This window comes from Rhinopithecus roxellana, chromosome 7 (assembly GCF_007565055.1).
Source record: "Rhinopithecus roxellana isolate Shanxi Qingling chromosome 7, ASM756505v1, whole genome shotgun sequence".
NCBI classification, from domain to species: Eukaryota; Metazoa; Chordata; class Mammalia; order Primates; family Cercopithecidae; genus Rhinopithecus; species Rhinopithecus roxellana.
In genome coordinates, this window is record NC_044555.1 from 30691782 (window position 1) to 30716106 (window position 24325).

At 40.2% G+C, this 24325-nt stretch overlaps 1 protein-coding gene across 1 annotated transcript in view; it reads left to right on the plus strand.

Moving 5' to 3' along the window:
- Positions 1-24325, plus strand: part of EFHC2 (EF-hand domain containing 2) — a 336667-nt gene that overhangs the window by 216269 nt on the left and 96073 nt on the right. The window contains exons 10-13 of the mRNA XM_030934607.1: positions 7056-7279; positions 17635-17886; positions 19167-19278; positions 19669-19809. Coding sequence (XP_030790467.1) covers positions 7056-7279; positions 17635-17886; positions 19167-19278; positions 19669-19809 — 729 coding nt within the window. The remainder of the gene's footprint in view (positions 1-7055; positions 7280-17634; positions 17887-19166; positions 19279-19668; positions 19810-24325) is intronic.

The following is a 24325-nucleotide window of genomic DNA, read 5'->3' on the forward strand; positions in this document are numbered from 1 at the left end:
TGGGCTTGCTTTCCGTGCATCTGGGCCCTGGGAAGAGGCAAATGGTCAAGATTAGGTGCTGTGCATTGATGGTCTTCCTGTCACTTCCATAGGATTTTGATATTTTCTAAATGAATTTGGAGGTCAGATGCATTTGTTTCTTGTGTGACCATTTGAAAATTAGTGCAACTGGAGGAATTATAACCCTCCCCTGCTCCCTTTTAGTTGCCTCTATTATCATGTAATTTTTTAGGGTGGGGGGAATTTGGAATCAGCCAGAAACAAAAGAGGCATCTATTAGCATGGTACCAAAATAGGCATTCATGCAGCTTCTAATCAGAACAACGTATTTTTAATATTCACAGGTTCTTGTTGGCAAGGAGATTTGTGTGTGTTATGAGTCAAGAAAGCCAGTGTTGCACTTCAAGGCTTGCTTTCATTTCTTGCCAGGACATCACTCTCTTTTCGGTTAGATGTGTTATATTTATAGAATGTGTTGCTTTTCTGCTGGAATGTAGTTAAAACAACATTATATCAAGCCAAGAATGTCAGAGGTTAACCCAGTAGTTTTACCTCTAATTGTCTAGCAGAATAATTGTCAGTTAAATACACCAAGTCCAGACTAATCTGTGCTAAAGAAAGGATAATGATTAGAAATGTGCCATGATTTTCTGGTATGGTCTATACCAGTTGTTCTCAGTTGAAAGTGATTCTCAGAATCTCCTAGCCCATCCCAGAATTTTTTCTTCTGTAGACATGGGGTCAAGAACTGGCTTCCCTGTGGTTCTTAGTTCATCTTAGTTGAAAACACTGATTTCCACTAATGACTTGTTTTGGCCCCTTAAAAAGGTAGTATTTCTTATATATATTTTTAATACTCTAAGATAATCTACTTGATCAAGCAAATGTAATCACACAAAATAGAAGTCATTCATTCATATGCCATTCACTCTTATTGGGCATATACTGTATTTAGGTATTATATCCCATAAAGTGGTGGAAGGGTGGTGGGAAGGTTGCCAGATGAAGTATAAGATACTCAGTTATATTTGAATTTCAGGTAAGCAGTGAAGTTTTTAGTATAACTATGTCCCAAATATTGCATAGGACATAGTTATATTAAAGAATTTGGTTGGGCATGGTGGCTTACACCTGTAATCCCAGCACTTTGGGAGGCAGAGGTGGGCTGATAACTTGAGGCCAGGAGTTTGTAGACCAGCCTGACCAGCATAGCAAAACCTCATCTCGACTAAAAATATAAAAATTAGCTGGGCGTGGTGGCACATGCCTATAATCCTAGCTACTCAGGAGGCTAAGGCAGGAGAATCACTTGAATCTGGGAGGCGGAGGTTGCCCTGAGCTGAGATCACACCACTGCACTCCAGCCTGGGTGAAAAAAAAAAAAAAAAAAGAATTCTTCATTGTTTATCTGGAATTCAGATTTCACTGAGCAGCCTATATTTTAATTTGCTAAATCTGGTGACCCTAGAGGGTGAACACTGGGGAGGGAACCAGGTACCTGAGGGCTCAGAGGAGGAAAAGCCAGTATCCACTAGAGAAGCTGGCATTTGAATGGTACCTCAAAAGTTTCTCTAGATAAAGATGGAAGAGAAAGGCAGAATAGTCAAAAGGAGCAACATGAGATAAAGTGGTGGGACAATAAATTGGGAAGTATTTGGGAGCAGATCACAGATTGAATAGGGAAAACTGGGCAAGAAGGTGGTCGTGCAAGAGGACATTAAAGCATCTGTTATTTTGGTGCTTATTCAGTGGCTAAGGGGGAGATGCATAGGGTTACTGTTTCTTTTTTTTTTTTTTTTTTTTTTTTGAGACGGAGTCTCGCTCTGTCGCCCAGGCTGGAGTGCAGTGGCCGGATCTCAGCTCACTGCAAGCTCCGCCTCTTGGGTTTACGCCATTCTCCTGCCTCAGCCTCCCAAGTAGCTGGGACTACAGGCGCCCGCCAACTCGCCCGGCTAGTTTTTTGTATTTTTTTTTTAGTAGAGACGGGGTTTCGCCGTGTTAGCTAGGTTGGTCTCGATCTCCTGACCTCGCGATCCACCCGTCTCGGCCTCCCAAAGTGCTGGGATTACAGGCTTGAGCCACCGCGCCCGGCCTATTTTTTTTTTTTTTTTTTTTTTTTTGTTGAGACGGAGTCTCGCTCTGTCACCCAGGCTGGAGTGCAGTGGCCAGATCTCAGCTCACTGCAAGCTCCGCCTCCCGGGTTCACGCCATTCTCCTGCCTCAGCCTCCCGAGTAGCTGGGACTACAGGCGCCCGCCACCTCGCCTGGCTAGTTTTTTGTATTTTTAGTAGAGACGGGGTTTCACCGTGTTAGCCAGGATGGTCTCGATCTCCTGACCTCGTGATCCGCCCGTCTCGGCCTCCCAAAGTGCTGGGATTACAGGCTTGAGCCACCACGCCTGGCTACTGTTTCTTATTGTGAGCAGAAATGTGGAATTTTAAACTTCTTACTCTTGTGCTGCGAGGTGGGTGCCAGGTTATGTATATAAAAATAGTTATTCTTGTGAAACCAAAACTCTGAAGGTGACATGTTAGAAAAATAAAAGTAAAAGTATACAAGTCATTTTAGTGGAGGAATATAGTAAACACAAGAGGAAGAAAAGACTCTGTTATGTGTGATTGTGGTTAAGGCTCTTAGTATTTTTAGGGCACAAACTTGTAGATGGGATGACAAGTGGCAATTGCAGTTATATCTTCATTTACCTAAGAAATGTCTGCCTCTAGACTTGGGTGTACTCTAAGTCTGCAGCATTACTAAAATGAAATAAACATACTTAAATTAAAATAGAGGTGACCTAGGTGCACTGGCTCACGCCTGTAATCCCAGCACTTTGGGAGGCCGAGGCAAAAGGATTGCTTGAGGCCAGGAGTTCAAGACCAGCCTGGGCAACAAAGCAAGACTCTGTCTCTACAAAAAATAAAAAGTTAGCCAGGCGTGGTGGTGCATGCCTGTAATCTCAGCTACTCGGGAGGCTGAGGTAGGGAGGGTCGCTTGAGCCTGGGAGGTTGAGGCTGCATTGATCCATGATCATGCCACTGCACTGTAGCCTAGGCAACCATGTGAGACCCTGTCTCAAAAAAAAAAAAAATAAATAAAAAATAAAATAGAGGTGAGAGTTGGGAGTCTTAATTCTGGAAGGTGAATTCCAGAAAAGTAAATTTAGTGGTATGAGCAAAGATCTAAGGCAAGTCCCAACTGAATAACATGAAAACACATTAAACATAAATGGATATATGGTCACTTTGATCTAAACCACAGGGAAATGTTAGAAAGTTAAAGCTTGGAAAGTATAGCCCGATAGCAGGGCTTTTACAAAGGAAGAGAGATGTAAAACATGAAGATGAAGAAAAGCTGGAAAGCAGGCACCTGATCCCTGGACATGTGTCCTAATAGTCTTTATGGGGCAGTTAAGATAAACACCCGAAAATTTAAAGGGCAAATACAGTGCTTTAGTTGTTTTTCTGTTTTGTTACAATATCTTTATTTATCTACCTTGATGATTTCACCTGCTCTTCAATGTGGGCCAAGGACATGATATCCTGCCCATTTCTTTGATATCCCAGAACAAATTCCTGCTGATGGAGTTTCTGCCATTTATCGTGGTAGACTAAAAACATACAAATTCTGATAATTAGAAATTTTAATTCTCAAAGGACACAGTTCAGGAACCCTATGAATATGTTATTGAAAGCTCTCGTGCAACTGTACATTTCGAATGGCCCACATTGGTTTTCTGATTAATATGGAATTGTGACATTAGATTTTTGGTTATCAAAACTTTACTGTTAGTGTTAGACCTGCCTTTTCTTTATAACTCATGAGTATTCAGGACTCAGGACTCTTTTTTTTAACACCAAGAACTTCCCTAGCCTTTTCTGAGAAGTATCTAGTGAGAGAAGTGTAGAGGCTAAGAGAAGGAAGAGTTGGGGGGGCTTGAAATCTGCAGGCTCCTGTGAGAGGCAAGTCACCTGGTGGGGCAGGCCCTGCAGGGTGCATTGCCATAGCAATGGGTGGGCATCTCTGGAAACTTCCTCTTAGAGCAGAGAGGCTGTTCTTTCAGAAGAGCAGCTTCATCATCTCTCTTTTCTTTTCATGGTGGCTGGTAGCTCTTTTATCCATTTCCATCCTGTTATGCCTATGGCTCTTCCTCCTCAAGTCATATGTAGCTGCAGTACAGTGAGATACAGCTCAGGGCAAACTATGGAAAGTAATGGTATTTAGTTAGAGTCTGAAAGCCCAACTTCAAGATCTTTTACTGCCATTTGTTAGGGCATGACCTTGGGCATGGCATTTAACCACTCTGAGCTTTGGTTTTCTCATCCTTAAACTGAGTATTCATATTTCATGTATTATCTGCCTTATAGAATTATTGAGGATTAAATGAGAAAATGTAAGTGGAAGTTTATCCTAGGGCTATGATGATGATTGTGATTAGTATTATTTAAAAGTCCAGTGGGTGGGCCAGTTTTTCCCACCTAGAAAAATATAGGACTCCTATTCAAAGTCTTATGGAACAAAAATCATCACTAACTTGCTTATTTGAATTTCTATAATGAAGTAAAAATTCAAGATAGATGGAATTTTTGAAGAAGCTCCTGACTGTTGAATAATTCTTATATATTTTAAAAACTGTCACAATATAAGTATTTTTAAAGTAGTATATAATGGTTCCTGAAAATACCTGAAATGCCCATCCTTTTATACATGTTTAAGTATGCAATTTGTTCTAAATGTCTAATCGTGAATGATTAAATAATTTGCATGCTGTTTTCAGTGCTATGAATTAAAGACTAATTGAAGTATAATTTTTTTGCAGTAAAATTATATCATCTTTTATGTAGTACATTTAAAAATATTCTAGGCCAGTTCTAATTTTATAGTTTTATTATTTTAATTTAATGCACCAAGTAATTAAAAATTGCTACAAAGAAAAGAAGCCGAAAATGATTTTAGTTAATTTCCCCTCAACAGAGTGAAAAGATGATAAGTAGAATAATGGAAGAGAGCCCAACACAGTTCCTGGCACGTAAAGATATTCATTAAATATTCCTTAATGAATAAGGAATGACTAATTTCTAAGTATCTCTAGACTTTGAGAAAAGGCACCATTTTCAGTGCTGTATAAAATACAAAGAAGATAGGTTGACATCTTCATATTAAAATACCTCCATGCAGAGTTCCCACAAGCCAATTTTTATTGAATCATTAGATCCGCAGTTTGCTCTGCTTTCCTTTTTCTCTTTGTTCTTGGAGTAGATTCTCAGGCCTAAGTCAGTTACAGATATTGAGAGACAATTCTCCATGGGCATCATGCATTTCTGTATCTCTTGCAAGCAGAGGCACTGACTTCTCTTTGTCCTGGACTATCTATCTCTTCAAGGATGTTTATATAGCAAGTAGCTGTGGAAGACGAAAATAATCTCTCCCTCTGGAGCAAAGTATAGGTTTGCTTATAGCCTTGGAAGATAGAGGCTTAGTGTCTCCTTCCAGAATAAAGTCTAATAAAGATAGTGGCTCCCTCTGAGATAAAGAGCAGGGATGCTTATTGCTATTTATAGAAGATTTGGGTTCCCTAAGCTAAGGGTTCCTCTCCTGTAACGTAACCCACTGCATGTACAAATGTTACCTGGCCCTTATTGTGTCATCCTGTGGGAATTGGGGCTTAGGAAACTGGAACAAGAAATGCTGATATTCAGGCTACTCTTACTGCTGTTGATTAATAAACTGCCTTTTGTCTCTGACCAAGGCACCTTCTGTCTTCTACCAGCATCCATGAAACTGTGGAAGGCTAACTTGACATCTTGCAAGTAGGATACAATCTCAAACCCTAAACAATTCTTTTTTTTTTTTTTTTTTTTTTTTGAGACAGGGTCTCGCTCTGTTGTCCAAGAGAGAGTACAGTCAACCTCCTGGGCTCAAGCAATCCTCCCACCTTTCAGCCTCCCGAGTAGCTAGGACCACATGTGGGCACCACCATACCCAGCTAATTTTTTTTTTTAATTAATTTTTTTTTCTTTTGTAGAGACAGGATTTTGCCATGTTGCCCAGGCTGGTCTCAAACTCTTGGGCTCAAGCAATCTGCCTGTCTCGGCCTCTGGAAGTGGTGGGGTTACAGGCATGAGCCACCGTGCCTGGCCCCTAAACAATCCTGGACAACAGATTGCAGCAATATTTGGGTAACTTGGCTGGTATGGTGTGGTGTAGTTGATACACTCATGTAGGCAAGGAACCCTTTTACCTACAGTGGCTCACCACTCTTTTGGATATATGTGGGGACCCTGGGAACATATTCTCCAGCCACCATGAGGAGAAATGAATGGGCATCAGGGTCGGAAGTAGAAGATGGGATGAGATCTAGAGCTTTTGGCGCAGAGCACTGGCTAGAACTATGAAGACTGATAAAACTTGAGGTAGTGCTTGGGTAGAGGTGGACAGAGGCTGTAGAGGAAGGAAGAAAAATAGGTTGATAGAGGAAAGAAGATTCCATGAAACTTCACAGCAGCCAAAAGTCATTCATCCTTATTGAAACTTCTAAGTCAGCGTTGGCACCTATCATTCCAAAGCTTATTAGCTTTTTTTTTTTTTTTTTTTTTTTTTTGAGCCATGAGTACACATTTTTGTGAGCACTCTGCATTGGTGCTTCAATGCCTTGTTGAGTATGCCCACATTGAGTGCTTGCTGGTGGCTGAATGTGAGCAGGCTTGTTCTGGGAAAAGACATAATGGCAGCATCTGGTATTTTTGGTCATTCTGCCTATGTCCCCTTTCCTTCATCCCCCATCCTCACCCTAGTCTTTATGGTTTATTAAAATACTTCCCAGCCACCACTTAGGCAACTCTAACCACGTGCAAGGCTGGCCACAGAGCTCTGAACCTCAGAAGTCTCAGCTCCTTCTGACTCCCTCGGAGTTGGAATGTACTAATGCTGCTTCCTAGAATGAGCCCTTTGCCCAGTTTTCTGTTGCGGGAAAGTATTTGGGGTTGTTAGTGAATGTGCTGCATCTTCTTACTTGATAGCCACATGATAAAACAGTTGTATTTTCTTTCATGCCATAGGGACTTCTATCCGGCGTCATCGGATTACTCTCCCGCCTCCTGATGAGGATCAGTTTTATACTGTGTATCATTTTAATGTCGGCACAGAGGTTGTCTTCTATGGTCGGACATTCAAGATTTATGATTGTGATGCATTCACAAGAAACTTTTTGAGGAAAATAGGGGTCAAAGTGAATCCCCCAGTACAATGTCCAGAAGATCCTTACATGAAGATTCGGAGAGAGGTAAGGAATTGACATTCGTTGAGTTCTTGTCTTCAAAATAAAAATTCCTTTGGAAAGTCAGTAAAGGGTATTTGTACTCCTGATGCAGATGTCAAAGACCTTTTAAGGCCATAGTTATTCCAGTTGTTTTGTTGTTCTTTGGGCCAGAGGAAAGGCTGAGTATTAGCCACAGAGCAGAAATGACTTCCTCACTGCCTCACCCCAATTCTCTCTGTAGAGAGTCTCTCTTTCAGGTAGTAGGAGTCTTCAGTGAACTGCACAGGTGAGACAGTTTCTAGACACCCACAACTGGCTTTGTGGTCACTGATGGTATGTGCATTGTATCCACACTTCCTTGGCTTGTGTTTTTGCATGTCAGTTGCCTAACTGGCTAGAAAGATCTTTGCTTCTATACTAGTGATTTAGTGAACCAAGCCTTGGGTACACCTTTTTACTTCCTCCTAGGAAATTCCAGGTCCTCTTAGGGTGGCATTGGAATGCCGAGATGCTCTGGAAGAATAAGGAGGACCATGAGTCTGGTGTACCCCCTTTAGGAAATGATGTTTGTGTACAAGGTCTGACCCCAGCTAGGGTAAGGGAGTAAAGACTCAATATTTTTAGTATTATTTTTGTCTTCCTATTTTTTAAACAGTCCCTGGGCCCAAATTCTGTTTTCTAGAAGAATTTGAACACTCACAGGGGTAGAAGGTGGCACACCCAGCTAATCTCCTTGCTAGGACTGGATCGCAAATCTCTTGACTCTTACTCTGATTTCCATCATCGTCACTTGTTTCCTTTTTCCTTTTCTATTGAAGTGTGATTACACACAGTAAAATACACAGAAATTAAGTGTACAGTTGGATGAGTCTTAACAAATACATGTACCCCTATAACCTACCCCCAGATTGAGATGTAGAGCCTTTCTCTTCCCCGAGAAAGTCCCCTCATGTGTTTTTCCTATCAATCCCACTCCCCACCACAGACAACTGCTGTCCTCATTTCGATCCCCATAGATGAGTGTTGTCTGATTTTTATTGTTTTAAAACTTACAATTCATTTCCTTGCAGAAAGGTAACAAAATTTAGAACAAAATTCTCTTTTGATTCTGTTTTGATCTCTTTTTAAAAGCCACTTGTAGGATCATTCATCTATTCCTGCCTCCCAGCCCCAGCAAAATTATTCTTTAATGTTGTTGTAGGCATACAACCCTCTGGAGAAATATATATATTGTTGATCCTGGAATATCTAAGGTGAAATGCTTTTATATTGATGTACAAAGGGATATTTTTGGTTTGGATTCATTTTTAGTTTTTCCAAATGCCCTGGATGAAAGAGTCTAGATAAATAGAAAGAATTTAGAACCAGCAGAGAGAACTTGAAGGAAATGGATCCAAATGAATTGCCACCCTTTGCATATGGCTACACTCATTCACTAACAGTTGTTACATGATAGTGATTGTGAATGATGATGGATTATATGAAAATGCACAGAGCATCATGGGATTTCATAGGTTTATGAAGAAAATATATATATATATATATATTTATTTATTTAAAATTATACTTTAAGTTCTGGGATACATGTGCAGAATGTGCAGGTTTGTTACATAGGTATACACGTGCCATAGTGGTTTTCTGTACCCATCAACCCATCATCTACATTAGGTATTTCTCCTAATGCTATCCCTCCCCATCCCCCCATCCCCTGACAGACCCTGGTATGTGATGTTCCCCTCCCTGTGTCCATGTGTTCTCATTGTTAAACTCCCATTTATGAGTGAGAACATGGAGTGTTTGGTTTTCTGTTCCTGTGTTAGTTTGCTGAGAATGATAGTTTCCAACTTCATCCATGTCCCTGCAAAGGACGTGAACTCATCCTTTTTAATAACTGCATAGTATTCCATGGTGTATATGTGCCACATTTTCTTTATCCAGTCTATCATTGATGAGCATTTGCATTGGTTCAAAGTCTTTGCTGTTGTGAATAGTGCTGCAGTAAACATACATGTGCATGTGTCTTTATAGTAGGATGATTTGTAATCCTTTGGGTATATACCCAGTAATGGGATTGATGGGTCAAATGGTATTTCTGGTTCTAGATCCTTAAGGAATTGCCACATTGTCTTCCATAATGGTTGAACTAATTTGCACTCCCGTGAACAGTGTAAAGCATTCCTATTTTTCCACATCCTCTCCAACATCTGTTGTTTCCTGACTTTTTAATGATTGCCATTCTTTTTTTTTTTTTTTTCTTCTGAAATGGAGTCTCACTCTGTTGTCCAGGCTGCAGTGCAGTGGCACAATCTTGACTCACTGCAAACTCTGCCTCCCAGGTTCAAGCAATTCTCTGCCTCAGCCTCCTGAGTAGCTGGGATTACAGGGGCCTGCCACCACATCCGGCTAATTTTTTTTTTTTTTTTTTTTTTTTTTTTGTATTTTTAGTAGAGACAGGGTTTCACCATCTTGGCCAGGTTGGTATTGAACTCCTGACCTCATGACCCACCTGCCTCGGCCTCCCAGTGATCACCATTCTAACTGGTGTGAGATGGTATCTCATTGTGGTTTTGATTTGCATTTCTCTAATGACCAGTGATGATGAGCTTTTTTTCATATGTTTGTCGGCCATATAAATGTCTTGTTTTGAGAAGTGTCTGTTCATATCCTTTGCCCACTTTTTGATGTTTTTTTTTTTGTTTTGTAAATTTGTTTAAGTTCCTTGTAAATTCTGGATGTTAGCCCTTTGTCAGACTGATAGATTGCAAAAATTTTCTTCCATTCTGTAGTTTGCCTCTTCACTCTGATGATAGTTTCTTTTGCTGTGCAGAAGCTCATTAGCATAATTAGATCCCATTTGTCAATTTTGGCTTTTGTTGCCATACTTTTGGTGTTTTAGTCATGAAGTCTTTTTCCCTGCCTATGTCCTGAATGGTATCGCCTAGGTTTTCTTTAGAGTTTTTATGGTTTTAGGTCTTATGTTTAAGTCTTTAATCCATCTTGAGTTAATTTTTGTATAAGGTGTAAGGAAGGGGTCCAGTTTCAGTTTTCTGCATATGGCTAGCCAGTTTTCCCAACACCATTTATTAAATAGGGAATCCTTTCTTCATTGCTTGTTTTTGTCAGGTTTGTCAAAGATCAGATGGTTGTAGATGTGTAGTGTTATTTCTGAGGCCTCTCTTCTGTTGCATTGGTCTATATATCTGTTTTGGTACCAGTACCATGCTGTTTTGGTTACTGTAACCTTGTAGTATAGTTTGAAGTCAGGTGGTGTGATGCCTCCAGCTTTGTTCTTTTTGCTTAGGATTGTCTTGGCTATATGAGCTCTTTTTTGGTTCCATATGAAATTTAAAGTAGTTTTTTCTAATTCTGTGAAGAAAGTCAATGGTAGCTTGACGGAGATGGCATTAAATCTATAGATTACTTTGAGCAGTCTGACCGTTTTTGCGATACTGATTCTTCTATCCATGAGCATGGAATGTTTTTCCATTTGTTTGTGTCCTCCCTTATTTCCTTGAGCAGTGGTTTGTAGTTCTCCTTGAAGAGATCCTTCACATCCCTTGTGAATTGTATTCCTAGGTATTTTATTCTCTTTGTAGCAGTTGTGAATGGGAGTTCACTCATGATTTGGCTCTCTGTTTGTCTATTATTGGTGTATAGGAATGCTTGTGTTTTTTGCACATTGATTTTGTATCCTGAGACTTGGCTGAAGTTGCTTATCAGCTTAAGGAGATTTTGGGCTGAGACGATGGAGTTTTCTAAATATACAATCATGTCATTTGTGAATAGAGACAATTTGACTTCCTCTCTTCCTATTTGAATACCCTTTATTTCTTTCACTTGCCTGATTGCCCTGGCCAGAACTTCCAATACTATGTTGAATAGGAGTGGTGAGAGAGGGCATCCTTGGCTTGTGCCAGCTTTCAAAGGGAATGCTTCCAGCTTTTGCACATTCAGTATGATATTGGCTGTGGGTTTGTCATAAACAGCTCTTATTATTTTGAGAAACGTTCCATCAATATCTAGTTTATGGAGAGTTTTTAGCATGAAGGGGTGTTGAATTTTATTGAAGGCCTTTTCTGTATCTATTGAGATAATCATGTGGTTTTTGTCATTGGTTCTATTTATGTGATGCATTACGTTTATTGATTTGCACATGTTGAACCAGCCTTGCATCCCAGGGATGAAGCTGACTTGATCTGGATGGATAAGCTTTTTCATGTGCTGCTGGATTGGGTTTGACAGTATTTTATTCATGATTTTTGCATCGATCTTCATCAGGGATACTGGCCTGAAATTTTCTTTTTTTGTTGTTGTGTCTCTGCCAGGTTTTGGTATCAGGATGATGCTGGCCTCATAAAATGAGTTAGGGAGGAGTGCCTCTTTTTCTGTTGTTTGAAATGGTTTCAGAAGAAATGGTACCAGCTCCTCTTTGTACCTCTGGTAGAATTTGGCTGTGAATTGATCTGGTCCTGGGCTTTTTTTGGTTGGTAGGCTATAGATTACTGCCTCAATTTCAGAACTTGTTATTGGTCTATTCAGGGATTTGACTTCTTCCTGGGTTAGTCTTGGGAGGGTGTATGTGTCCAGGAATTTATTTCTTCTAGATTTTCTAGTTTATCTGCGTAGAGGTGTTTATAGTATTCTCTGATGGTAGTTTGTATTTCTGTGGGATCAGTGGTGATATCCTGTTTATCGTTTTTTATTGTGTCTATTTGATTCTTCTCACTTTTTTTCTTTATTAGTCTGGCTATCTATTTTGACTGCTATCTATATAGACTGTTATCTATTAGCAGTCTATCTTTTTTGTTGATCTTTTCAGAAAACCACCTCCTAGATTCATTGATTTTTTGAAGGATTTTTCATGTCTCTATCTCCTTCAGTTCTGCTCTGATCTTAGTTATTTCTTGCCTTCTGCTAGCTTTTGCATTTGTTTGCTCTTGCTTCTCTAGTTCTTTTAATTGTGATGTTAGTGTGTTGATTTTAGATCTTTCCCACTTTCTCCTGTGGGCATTTAGTGCTATAAATTTCCCTCTAAACAGCGCTTTAGTTGTGTCCCAGAGATTCTGGTATGTTGTGTCTTTGTTCTCATTTGTTTCAAATAACTTACTTATTTCTGCCTTAATTTTGTTATTTATCTAGTAGTCATTCAGGAGCAGGTTGTTCAGTTTCCATGCAGTTGTGTGGTTTTGAGTGAATTTCTTAATCCTGAGTTCTGAGTTGATTGCTCTGTGGTCTGAGAGACTGTTTGTTGTGATTTCCGCTCTTTTGCATTTGCTGAGGAATGTTTTACTTCCCATTATGTGGTCAACTTTAGAATAATTGTGGTGCTGAGAAGAATGTGTATCTGTTGATTTGGGGTGAGAGTTCTGTAGATGTCTGTTAGGTCCGCTTGGTCTAGAGCTGAGTTCAAGTCCTGAATATCCTTGTTAATTTTCTGTCTCATTGATCTGTCTAATATTGACAGTGGGTTATTAAAGTCTCTCATTATTATTGTGTGGAAGTCTAAATCTCTTTGTAGGTCTCTAAGAACTTGCTTTATGAATCTGGGTGCCCCTGTATTGGGTGCATATATATTTAGGATAGTTAGCTCTTCTTGTTGCATTGTTCTCTTTACCATTATGAAATGCTCTTCTTTGTCTTTTTTGATCTTTGTTGGCTTAAAGTCTGTTTTATCAGAGACTAGGATAGCAACCCCTGCTTTTTTTTTTGCTTCCCACTTGCTTGGTAAATCTTCCTCCCTCCCTTTATTTTGAGCTATGTGTGTCTTTGCATGTGAGATGAGTCTTCTGAATACAGCACGCTGATGTGTCTTGACTCTTCATCCAATTTGCCAGTCTGTATCTTTTAATTGGGGCATTTAGCCTGTTTACATTTAAGGTTAAAATTGTTATGTGTGAGTTTGATCCTGTCATTATGATGCTAGCTGGTTATTTTGTCCATTAGTTGATGCAGTTTCTTCATAGCGTCGACGGTCTTTACAATTTGGTATGTTTTTGTGGTGGCTGGTACCGGTTTTTCCTTTCCACATTTAGTGCTTCCTTCAGGAGCTCCCGTAAGGCAGGCCTGGTGATGACAAAATCTTTCAGTATTTGCTTGTCTGTAAAGGATTTTATTTCCCCCTTGCTTATGAAGCTTAGTTTGGCTGGATATGAAATTCTGGGTTGAAAATTCTTTTCTTTAAGAATGTTGAATATTGGCCCCCACTTTCGTGTGGCTTGTAGGGTTTCTTCAGAGAGGCCTGCTGTTAGTCTGATGGGCTTCCCTTTGTGGGTAACCCGACCTTTCTCTCTGGCTGCCCTTAACACTTTTTCCTTCATTTCAACCTTGGTGAATCTGACAATTATATGTCCTGGGGTTTCTCTTCTTGAGGAGTATCTTTGTGGTGTCCTCTGTATTTCCTAAATTTGAATGTTGGCCTGTCTTGCTAGGTTGGGGAAGTTCTCTTGGATAATATCCTTAAGAGTGTTTTGCAACTTGGTTCCATTCTCCCTATCACTTTCAGGTACACCAGTCAAACGTACATTTGGTCTTTTTACATAGTCCCATATTTCTTGGAGGCTTTGTTTATTCCTTTTCATTCTTTTTTTCTCTTATCTTGTCTTCATGCTTTATTTCATTAAGTTGATCTTCCATCTCTGATATCCTTTCTTCTGCTTGATCGATTCGGCTGTTGATACTTGTGTATGCTTCACAAAGTTCTCGTGCTGTGTTTTTCAGCTCCATCAGGTCTTTTATGTTCTTCTCTAAGCTGATTATTCTAGTTAGCAATTCCTCTAAACTTTTTTCAAGGTTCTTAGCTTCCTTGCATTGGGTTACAATATACTCCTTTAGCTCGGAGGAGTTTGTTATTACCCACCTTCTGAAGCCTACTTCTGTCAATTCATCAAACTCATTCTCCGTCCAGTTTTGTTCTCTTGCTGGCAAGGAGTTGTGGTCCTTTGGAGGAGAAGAGGTGTTCTGGTTTTTGGAATTTTCAGCCTTTTTGTGCTGGTTTTGGCTGATCTTTGTGGATTTATCTACTTTTGGTCTTTGATGTTGGTGACCTTTGGATGGAGTTTTCATTTGGACATCCTTTTTGTTGATGTTGATGCTATTCCTTTCTGTTTGTTAGTTTTCCTTCTAATAGTCAGGCTTCTCTGCTGCAGGTCTGCTGGAGTTTGCTGGAGGTCCACTCCAGACCTTGTTTGCCTGGGTATCACCAGTGAAGGCTGCAGAACAGCAAAGATTGCTGCCTGTTCCTTCCTCTGGAAGCTTCATCCCAGAGGTGCACCTGCCAGATGCTAGCTGGAGGTCTCCTGTAAGAGGTGTCTGTCAACCCCTGCTGGGAGGTGTCTCCTAGCAGGAGGCACAGGGGTCAGGGACCCACTTGAGGAGACAATCTGTCCCTTAGCAGAGCTCGAGCGCTGTGCTGGGAGATCTGCTGCTCTCTTCAGAGCTGGCAGGAGGAACGTTTAAGTCTGCCAAAACTGTGTCCACAGCCACCCCTTCCCCCATGTGCTGTGTCCCAGGAAGATGGAAGTTTTATCTATAAGCCTGTGACTAGGGCTGCTGCCTTTCTTTCAGAAATGCCTTACCCAGAGAGAAGGAATCTAGAGAGGTAGTCTGGCTGCAAGATCTTTGCCAAGCTGTGGTGGACCCCGCCCAGTTAGAACTTCCTGGAGGTTTTGTTTACACTGTGAGGGGAAAACTGCCTACACAAGCCTTAGTAATGGCGGATGCCCCTCCCCCCACCAAGCTCCAGTGTCCCAGATCGACTATAGACTGCTGTGCTGGCAGCAAGAATTTCAAGCCATTGGTCTTAGCTTGCTGGGCTCTGTGGGGTTGGGATGCACTGAGCTACACCACTTGGCTCCCTGGCTTCCACCTCCTTTCCAGGGGAGTGAGCAGTTCTGTCTCACTGGTGTTCCAGGCGCCACTGGAGTATGAAAAAAAATCCTGCAGCTAGCTTGGTGTCTGCCCAAACAGCTGCCCAGTTTTGTGCTTGAAACCTAGGGCCCTGGTGGTGTAGGCACCCGAGGGAATCTCCTGGTCTGAGGGTCGCAAAGACCATGGGAAAAGCATAGTATCTGGGCTGGAGTGCACTGTTCCTCATGGCATGGTCCTTCATGGCTTCTGTTGGCTAGGGGAGGGAGTTCCCCGACCCCTTGCGCTTCCTGGGTGAGGCAACGCCCCACCCTGCTTTGACTCGCCCTCCCTGGGCTGCACCTACTGTCTAACCAGTCCCAATGAGATGAGCCAGATACCTCAGTTGGAAATGCAGAAATCACCCCCCTTCTGCATTGATCTCGCTGGGAGCTGCAGACCGGAGCTGTTCCTATTCGGCCATCTTGCCAGCCACCCCCAGAAAAAGATCTTTTGTGCCAGGAATTTGAGAATAAATACCAAGAACAGCTAAGAAATGTTTTAAATAATTTCCTTTCAGAGTGGGAACATCATTTTAGCATTTATTCCCTCAGGGAGAAAATTCTTCAATAAATATAGAAATCTTTGGGAAATTAGGAGTTTAATAAGAGGCTTCTATATTGACTTTCACACATTTACTTCTGCAGTGTTTGCTGTCTTGAACTGTAAAGTTGAAATTAAACAATTTAACTTAGACTGAAAAGAATCCCAATGGTATATTATCAATAATGCTTTTCTTAGAGGCCTCATAATGCCAAAGAAACGTTTTTCAATCAATTGAAATAGTGGTCCCATAATTTCATTTAAATATCAGGGATAAGACTGAAGAGTCTTTGGAAAGCCATCATGTCTCCCCACTGTCTTGGGTTAAGACTGCACCTAGACTGCCCTCAACAGATAGAAATTTCAAAAATTTACAAAAAGATTGTATAACCTGATTTGGGATAACATCTCCCTTGTCAGTGTGCACTTCTTTATGTAACAGTCCTATTTGATTACATCAGATGAAATGGGGGCAGTTTAACTCCACGACAGGGCTGCAGAAGTGCAAATAGAGGGAAGAGTTGCATCAAGAAGACTATGGAACTAGTGGTTCCTGGGCCAGAGGACAGCCGAGGCAGAGGCTCTGCAGACCTTAAGTTCTCCATTTGCTGTGCTCCTGTTTCTCCGGGGCATTCTTATCCTTGATACCTAAAGCTTTTTGAGCTAAAATAAAACAGTGAATATATTTCTTCCCTTTTACCTTCACAAAAATCTTTGAATGAGTAAGAATTATGTACACATATGAATTTCCCAGTGAAAAGACAAAAGATGTTTTTGGTTGAGATATCATTAACATAGAGTCAATTGTATAAATCTTAAGTGTATAGGTCAACACGTTTTGTAAAATGTGTGCAGTTGAGTAACCAACACAAAAATCGAGATGTAGAATATTTTTACCACTTCAGAAAATTCCTTTCTCCCCCTTTCTGGTCAAATTCCCTACCTGGAGGCAATTACTATTCTGATTTCTGTCACCATAGATTGGTTTTGTCTGTTCTTAAATAAGAATTTTAAATCTTTTAGAAAAGTCAGTTTTAAAAAATATTAAAGAATTATAGTTTTTTTCTTTTTTTAATTTTTTTTTTTTTTTGATACAGAGTATTGCTCTGTTGCCCAGGCTGGAGTGAGTGCAGTGGCACAATCTCGGCTCACTGCAACCTCTGCCTCCCAGGTTCAAGGAATTCTCCTGCCTCAGCCTCCTGAGTAGCTGGGATTACTGGCGCCTGCCACCACACCTGGCTAAACATTTTTGTATTTTTAGTAGGGACGACCAGGCTGGTCTCAAACTCCTGGCCTCAAATGATCCACCTACCTTACCTACCTTGGCCTCCCAAGGTGCTGAGATTACAGGTGTGAGTCACCCCGCCTGGCCAGAAGTATAATTTAGTGTATTAATGTTTAATATGAAAAACTTCCTCATACTTGTTTGTCTCTATTCTTAAGGTTAAAACTGGTTATAGATGCATATGTATCTATGTCATAGTTGAAATTAAAAAACAAAATCACAGAATAGTCTATAGAAAAATAGATCTTTTTTGTTTTCTTTTTTTTTGAGACAGGGTCATGTTCTGTTGCCCTGTCGCCTAGGCTGGAGCGCAGTGGTGTAAACATAGCTCACTGCAGCCTTGACCTCCTGAGGTCAAGCAATTCTCCCATCTCAGCTTTCCGAGTAGCTGGGATTACAGGCGTGTGACACCATACCTGGCTAATGTTTTTTTTTTAAGAGTTGTGTTTTTGCCGTGTTGCCCAGGCTGGTCTTGAACTCCTGAACTCAAGCAGTCTTCCCGCTTTGGCCTCCCAAAATGCTGGGATTACAGGCATGAGCCACCATACCTGGCCAAAAATATATCTATATATTTGTCACTTGATTGTGTGTATCTTAGAAGTGATTATGCAAACCCTGCAACTATTACTGACATTTTCTCCATTTGCAGATTCTAGAACACGCAGAGCCCTTACGTCCCTACGAATCCCTCGACACCCTGAAACAGTTCCTCCAGTATCATGGCAAGATTTTGTGTTTCTTCTGCCTATGGGATGACTCAGTCTCGATGTTTGGAGACCGTAGAGAACTCATCCTGCATTACTTCTTGTGTGATGATACTATTGAAATCAAAGAATTGCTTCCACACAACTCAGGCCGAGATGCTATAAAAATGTTCCTCCGGAGGAGTAAGCTGCCCAAGGTGAGCAGTGGACATAACCACTTTCTGAATTTGCTTGTGAGTCAAGAGACTAGAGTCACTGTTTGGAATGTTGTGTGTTATGACTATGTGATGATAATAACCATGCACTGGTGCAGGTATTTGGAAAACTTTCATTTTGTGCTCTCTATTAATATATATCTGTGAAAGTAATACAGAGAATACGATCAATTAGAGTTGGAACATTGAAGTTAAGGCAAGTAAAGGAAAAAAGTCAAATGTAAGAGAAAGCACCTATTCATCATTGAGTTCATATCCAGTTTTATGAAACTAAATGACTCCTTAGTAAAAGAATTGCTTGTGGCTTTGGACGGGGCACTGCAGACTACTGAGGAGAGCCCATGGTTTGGTCTGGGTTGTGAATACAAACACACACTATACACGTGCACCTACATGTGCATGTACACATGCACTCACAAACATACACATGCAAGTTTACAAACCAAAGTGCCTTTTCTGAGTGTAGCAGCTGGTCACCACCTAGCCACTAGCTAGTGGCAGTGATGACTTTTGCATTTTATTTGACATTAAAAAGAGTTGTCAGATTGATTTCTATAAATATTTATGGCCATTTGAGAGCTCATGTAATTTGGGTGCAGCAGAAACTTCCCAGACCTGGATTAGGGTTGTGAGTCTGCCCCGTAATAGTTGTGCTACCTTGGGCAAATCACATAACCTCTTTGAGCTTATTTCCCCATCTTTAAAATGTGGTAACATAGTAAAAAAACAAACAAAAAACAAAAAACACCATCGAAGGACCTGTAAACACCTATAAGGACACTTAAAAACATAAAGGCTTTTTCAAAAGCTCTGTTATATTTTCTTTCTTATTTGGATAAAGTATCTTCTTAGTGCACATGAAAAGGTTACCATAACCCTAATTTCCGAGGCAAATAACTGCTGGCCATTCAGTCCTCACGGGAGGTTTCTCCAGATTCTCTGAGCCCACTGCCAGAAGCCCTACTGCGTGTGCTTGGAGGCAGGGGAGGCACAGTTTGTCCCAGAGTGAGCCCTGGATACGCATAGCAGGCAACCAGGAGGTGCCAGAAAAACCTGTTTTTAGAATGACTTTGAAAAACAGGCTAAATATAAAATAATAATGACATACCTGACATTTACAGTGTGCCAACATCAGTTAATTCATTTTATTCATTCATTCAGCAAATATTCATTGAGTGCCACCTGTATGCCAACCCTGGAGTTATAGTAAGAAAGGGAATGGATTAAATCCTACCACACCTTGTTTTGATTTTGTCTTCCAGAATTGCCCACCTAGAGTCTATCAACCAGGCCAGATAACAGATCAAGCGGTTCTCAATTTGTATGGTGACTTCATAAAGAACCAAGCGGTTGGCTTCCTGATGGATAGATATAAGGGAAGAAACCTCACATTTTATTACCTGTTTCTAGTGTGACTTCTTTGGAACCTGAATAGTGGGACGAGTTACATACTCTTCTCTTGTGAGATTGTGAATGAAATCGATGATTACATAAATATGCATTGTACTGCTGTTTATTAGTAATAAGCATGCTGAAATGTCTATATAAATATATGCATTGCATTGCAGTTTGTAAGTATAATACTACAGTACTAAAATAATACTTTAGAATGTTAACATCAACTGGTTGCTTTTTTATTTGATTTTTAAAATTTAGTTATTAAAGATTGAAGTTTTATTTTTAATTTCCTTTTTTTCTCTGGGAAGGGGTTCCTGGTTCTTTGGAGGGTCCATGGTGCCAATGCTATGTTCCTTTGTCTTTATTAGCTAGGAGAAGTAGACCAAGAGTTTTACAAAGATAGTGACCTGTCCCTCGGAGTCACCATCAATGTGTGGGGAAGAAAAGTGCTCCTTTATGACTGTGATGAATTTACGAAGTCTTATTATAAGTCTAAATATGGAATTGGTAAGTGATACGTATGTCAATTAAAATATTTTTAAAATTAAACTCTTTGTTCCCCAGTTAAGATTTTACTTTGGAGTTTCAAATGTTAGGCTCATAATAGCTACCACTTATTGTGCATTTGCTATCTTCCAGCCGTTTGTTGTCTTATGTATATATTCCTAACAATTCTCTATGGGTAGGCTCATGATCCCCGTTTTAGAGGTGAAAAAAACCGAGGCTTAAAGGGGGCTCATTTGTCCAAGGTTATGCAGTGAGCAAAGAGTGAGCCAAGATTTGAACTTGTCTGGGACTTCCATTTTCCTTTATAGTCCTCTGCCCTACTCCAATATGGGGTAAATGTTTGGCTGAGCAATCGAAATGGAAATCTGAATGCTTTTCTTTTCACTTAATTCTTCTTACCACAATGGGTATACCTAATTGAGTTATCGAGGGAATTCTCTTCTGCTAGTTTTGCTCTACCTTTCCTGGTGAGGCTCAGCCAGGTTTTAAGCTTCTCTCTTCTCAGACATTAACTCCATTCCAATAAGGTTAGTTCAGTTCAGAATGAAAATGAGCTATTGATTGAGCACCTTCTATATGTAGGTCATTGTAGTAGACTTAGGAGATACAGAATTGCATAAGAGGTTTCTAGGCTGGAAGGGGAACTGAGACCTGCAGCGTGTGACATCATGTTACGAGTGTCTTGGAAGCTGGTGGAGGATGTGACATGTAACCTAAAATATAAACCCTCATTTGTTAAACTCCCCTCTACCTGAGTCTCCAGGTACCTGCTGCTGCTAGAAATTGATGGGACTTGTTGACCTCCCAGTTTGGGACTAGAGTTGGGATAGGGGGTACTTAGTCCTGTACTTCTCTCTGAACCTTGGAGTATTCATATGAACACACTTCCCCGAGGGGTGAGATGGAAGCCAAGTGCAACCGCAGCTTCTTAAAAGACAAAGTGCTTTGTCTCTAGAATGAGATGAAGCCATGCCATGTGTCTTGTTGTCTGCATTGTGTAGTATTCCTGGCCTTCTGGGAGTCTTTATAGTGTGAGAGAAGGCACATCAGGCACACAAAGGGGTTAGAGTGAAAAAGGCTTTCAGTTTTACTCTTAGGTTCATTAGGGGAATTTGTTGCACTGCATCTGCATGCCAGATTAGTCAAAATGTATGGGCCCTACTGGGGCCAAATTGGTGACCTCTTTTTATTTTATTTTCTAAAATTAGTCCCCTTCAGTGGACACAGTTGGGCATATTTGCCTTGGGGACTGTGGACAAGAAGCAGCCAGGAATGTGTAGGTGGCAGCTGCTATGGAGAAGCTGCTGGTGGCCCTTAGACTATGGGAAAAGAATTTGGCCTTTAATAAATGTAGATGCCTGTTTGGAATCCATAAGTCTTTAGTATAGAATGAAGATTTAAATGTATATATCAAGATGAGTCACCAAAAGCCATAACTTACACCTGATGATTACCTTAATACAAAGAATGTGGTAAATGTTCCAAAGCATTGTATGATTCCTTAAACATAAAGTCCAACTTTTGGTTGATGTTTGTCTGTCAGCTTGGTGAGAATATGAAAGTTGCATTTGGGAAAATGAGTGTCCTAGTGGTGAGACTTAGTATGTTGTTAGGGTCTTAACGGCTTCTCTAGAAAATTTTTGGAGGCAGTGTGAATTCCCTGTTGTGCTCCAAATCGAGCCATCCTGGGTAAATGTATCAGCTTCAAATGTCCTATGGTCCATTTCAGTCGAGTCCTTGTGCTTAATTTCTTTCTGTTCACTTCTTTTGTTCACTCTGTGGACTAATTGTATTATGTAAAAAAAAAAGTACTCTGTGCCTTTAAAGCTAATATAACATGAGCATTATGCATTTAAACAGAAAATTATGCAAATGCAAAATTATGATGCATTTCATAGTCACACTGACTTTTTATATTTCTCATAACATATGTTAAAATATCCCATTTAACAGACACTATTATTACACAACATTTCTTGAGTTACAACAGTGTACTTAATGTAAGTAAAGACTAGAAATTATATCTATGATGAGGTGGAGGGGAGAATGAATCAGTATTCTCTGATAATCTTTGCGTTTGTTTTTCCTGATTTTTTGGTAAGGTTAAATTAATATCCTTAATGTTACTTAGATACAGTTATTTCTGCCATTTTAATTTTATTTATAGTTCATCCGGTCCCAGCAATTTTTTAAACTGACCAAATTACATGTGTTATGTTTTGGTATCCTTAAAACCCAAACCAGGACAAAGTCCCATCAATCATTGTGGTTCTGTCAATAATCGTGGTCACATTTCCTCCCTTGTCAATAATTGCGTTCAGTAGAAAACCTGGGTGTCTCCACTGTGCAGGACGCAGGAAGGATCTGACAAGTACCAGCAACACAGCTAGGGGCCTCTCTAGCAGGAAGTCGGGGGAGACTTCTAATGCAGAATGCAGCCTTGGTGCTTTAGTACCTTCTCCTGTGTGATGACACCCCAGCATATTTTTGGGTGAGAAAAAATGGCAGACAAAGACAAGGAGTTGGCCACAGTCCCGAGAAGGGTACATGGATAACCTTTCTATTTATGTAGAAGTGGAGGGCTTGCTAGAATTCCAAGAGACATTTGAGCTCCTGTGTAAAACTCAATCTCTTAAGATGATTCCTTCATACTTTTAAGGATTCTAAGGAGAAGGCGATTCCATAGATTTCTTCTCTTTAATAGTGCAGTGTGACCCCCTCCATCAGGCAGTTTGGCCATCCTGCTGGCCCTGGCTTGCCTGCCGGGCTGTAGCATGTCACTCCCTCATTATTTTATGTGAATGAACACCGACCGGCAGATGGAGGTCTGTTGATCTTTCCTATAGCATGAAGGTTGAAAAAGGCTCTAGGGGTTCCAGCAGGTGTTTCTTTCACTAAAAGGACAGGGATCAAATGTAAACTGTTCATACGTAGGAATTTCTGCTTTAGGTTGTTATTTGTCTATCAGTGGACTTCCTTATTTTTTCTTAGTGGCTAGGACAATGAAACTAGTAACAAGACTGTTCATTCTCATTGCTTTTGAACACTTATTAGGCTATACTTAGATTGAACAAAAATCTTAAAGACCCTTAATTTTGTGGAGTCATTTCTGGCCATCTCTGAATTTTTAGGAACAGCAGAACATTTAAGATGAGTGTTTAATGATTGTTTGAGTGAACTGGACACTTAAAATTGCATCAATAGGATAGAATTGGCTTCTGGTCTCATTACATGGTCCTGATGGACCTAACAATTTTGTTTCTTTTGCTTCCCATATAAAATGAAGATGGTTGAGATGGGAGGATTCTTAAAGATTTTGTAGCTCTAACATGATGTGAATCACGAATTTAGCTTTCATTGAAATCATTTGACGTGGGTATTGAATACAAGTACAAGTGGATTTACCTTGAAGCTAATGAATAATAATCTTTAGAGGTCTTCCTTTCCAGGGGTCCCAATCCAAGGCCCTGGCCTAATTTTGTCTTAGTAATTTGACATTCTTCGTCTAGAAGAGCTTCGCCCAAATTATTTAAGCTTCCAGCCTCCCAAAACCTGTATTCATCTCTAGGCTACTAGAACATAAGCGATGAACTATGAGGTAATTGAAGGCTTTTCCCAGTAGTCTTTCCCACTGAGATGGTGAATAGAAGATCACCACGAAGAAGCATTAAGACTTCTTTGTAATATGTATCATCTCTCTGCCAATTTGTTGGAATCTCGTCAACCATGGATGGGCATTCGAGATATATATATATATGTTTTGACAAGTCACTTGGAATTAGAGAAATCAGATAATTAAAAGACATATCTGTCTCAGGATCTAGCAGAATGCCAACTTAAGACATTGGGGAAGATGCTTTGTACAAAAATGTATACTTTTTCATTTATTCAATGAATATTTTTGAACACCTAAAACATGCGGGATGCTGGGATGATGGAAAACCAAAGTGAGGAAACTTGTCATTCAGCTGTGAGTTCAGAGCTTTGTGAATGTATGCAAATTACCCAGAGAAATGGAATTTAAAGTTGGATCTTGAGCCAGAGTTTCCAAAAAGATGTATGTGGTGGTATAAAAGTCAGGCATGATGGAGTGGAAAAGTTCTCAGCTTTTATACACTAGATGGCACTGTGGGTGCAGAGGAAAGCTCTAAATTGGTTCTTTTGTTACTTAAATCTGTTGCAAAAATTATATGGTTGAGAAAACAACAGTGTGTTATAAGCCCTGTAATTCTGGGGGGAAGTGTAGAATGCAGTCCTAATTACTTTGAGATTCAATATGTGTCCTCTTTTGGTTAGACTGCTTAGATTGGTACGTAGAGTTGTATGTATATGTCTCCTGTTGTAAGAAACTGCTCAGGCCCAGATTTTTTAGTAATCACATAGAGCTCTCCTGCCATGGTTATGATGCTCTTCCTGAAATGAAAGACCAAACAGTGGTGCGTTAGATGTAATGGTTAGCAATGATAGAGTCTACTGCAATTCTGCCCAATTCCAAGATTTGAACTCTCCTCTTTAT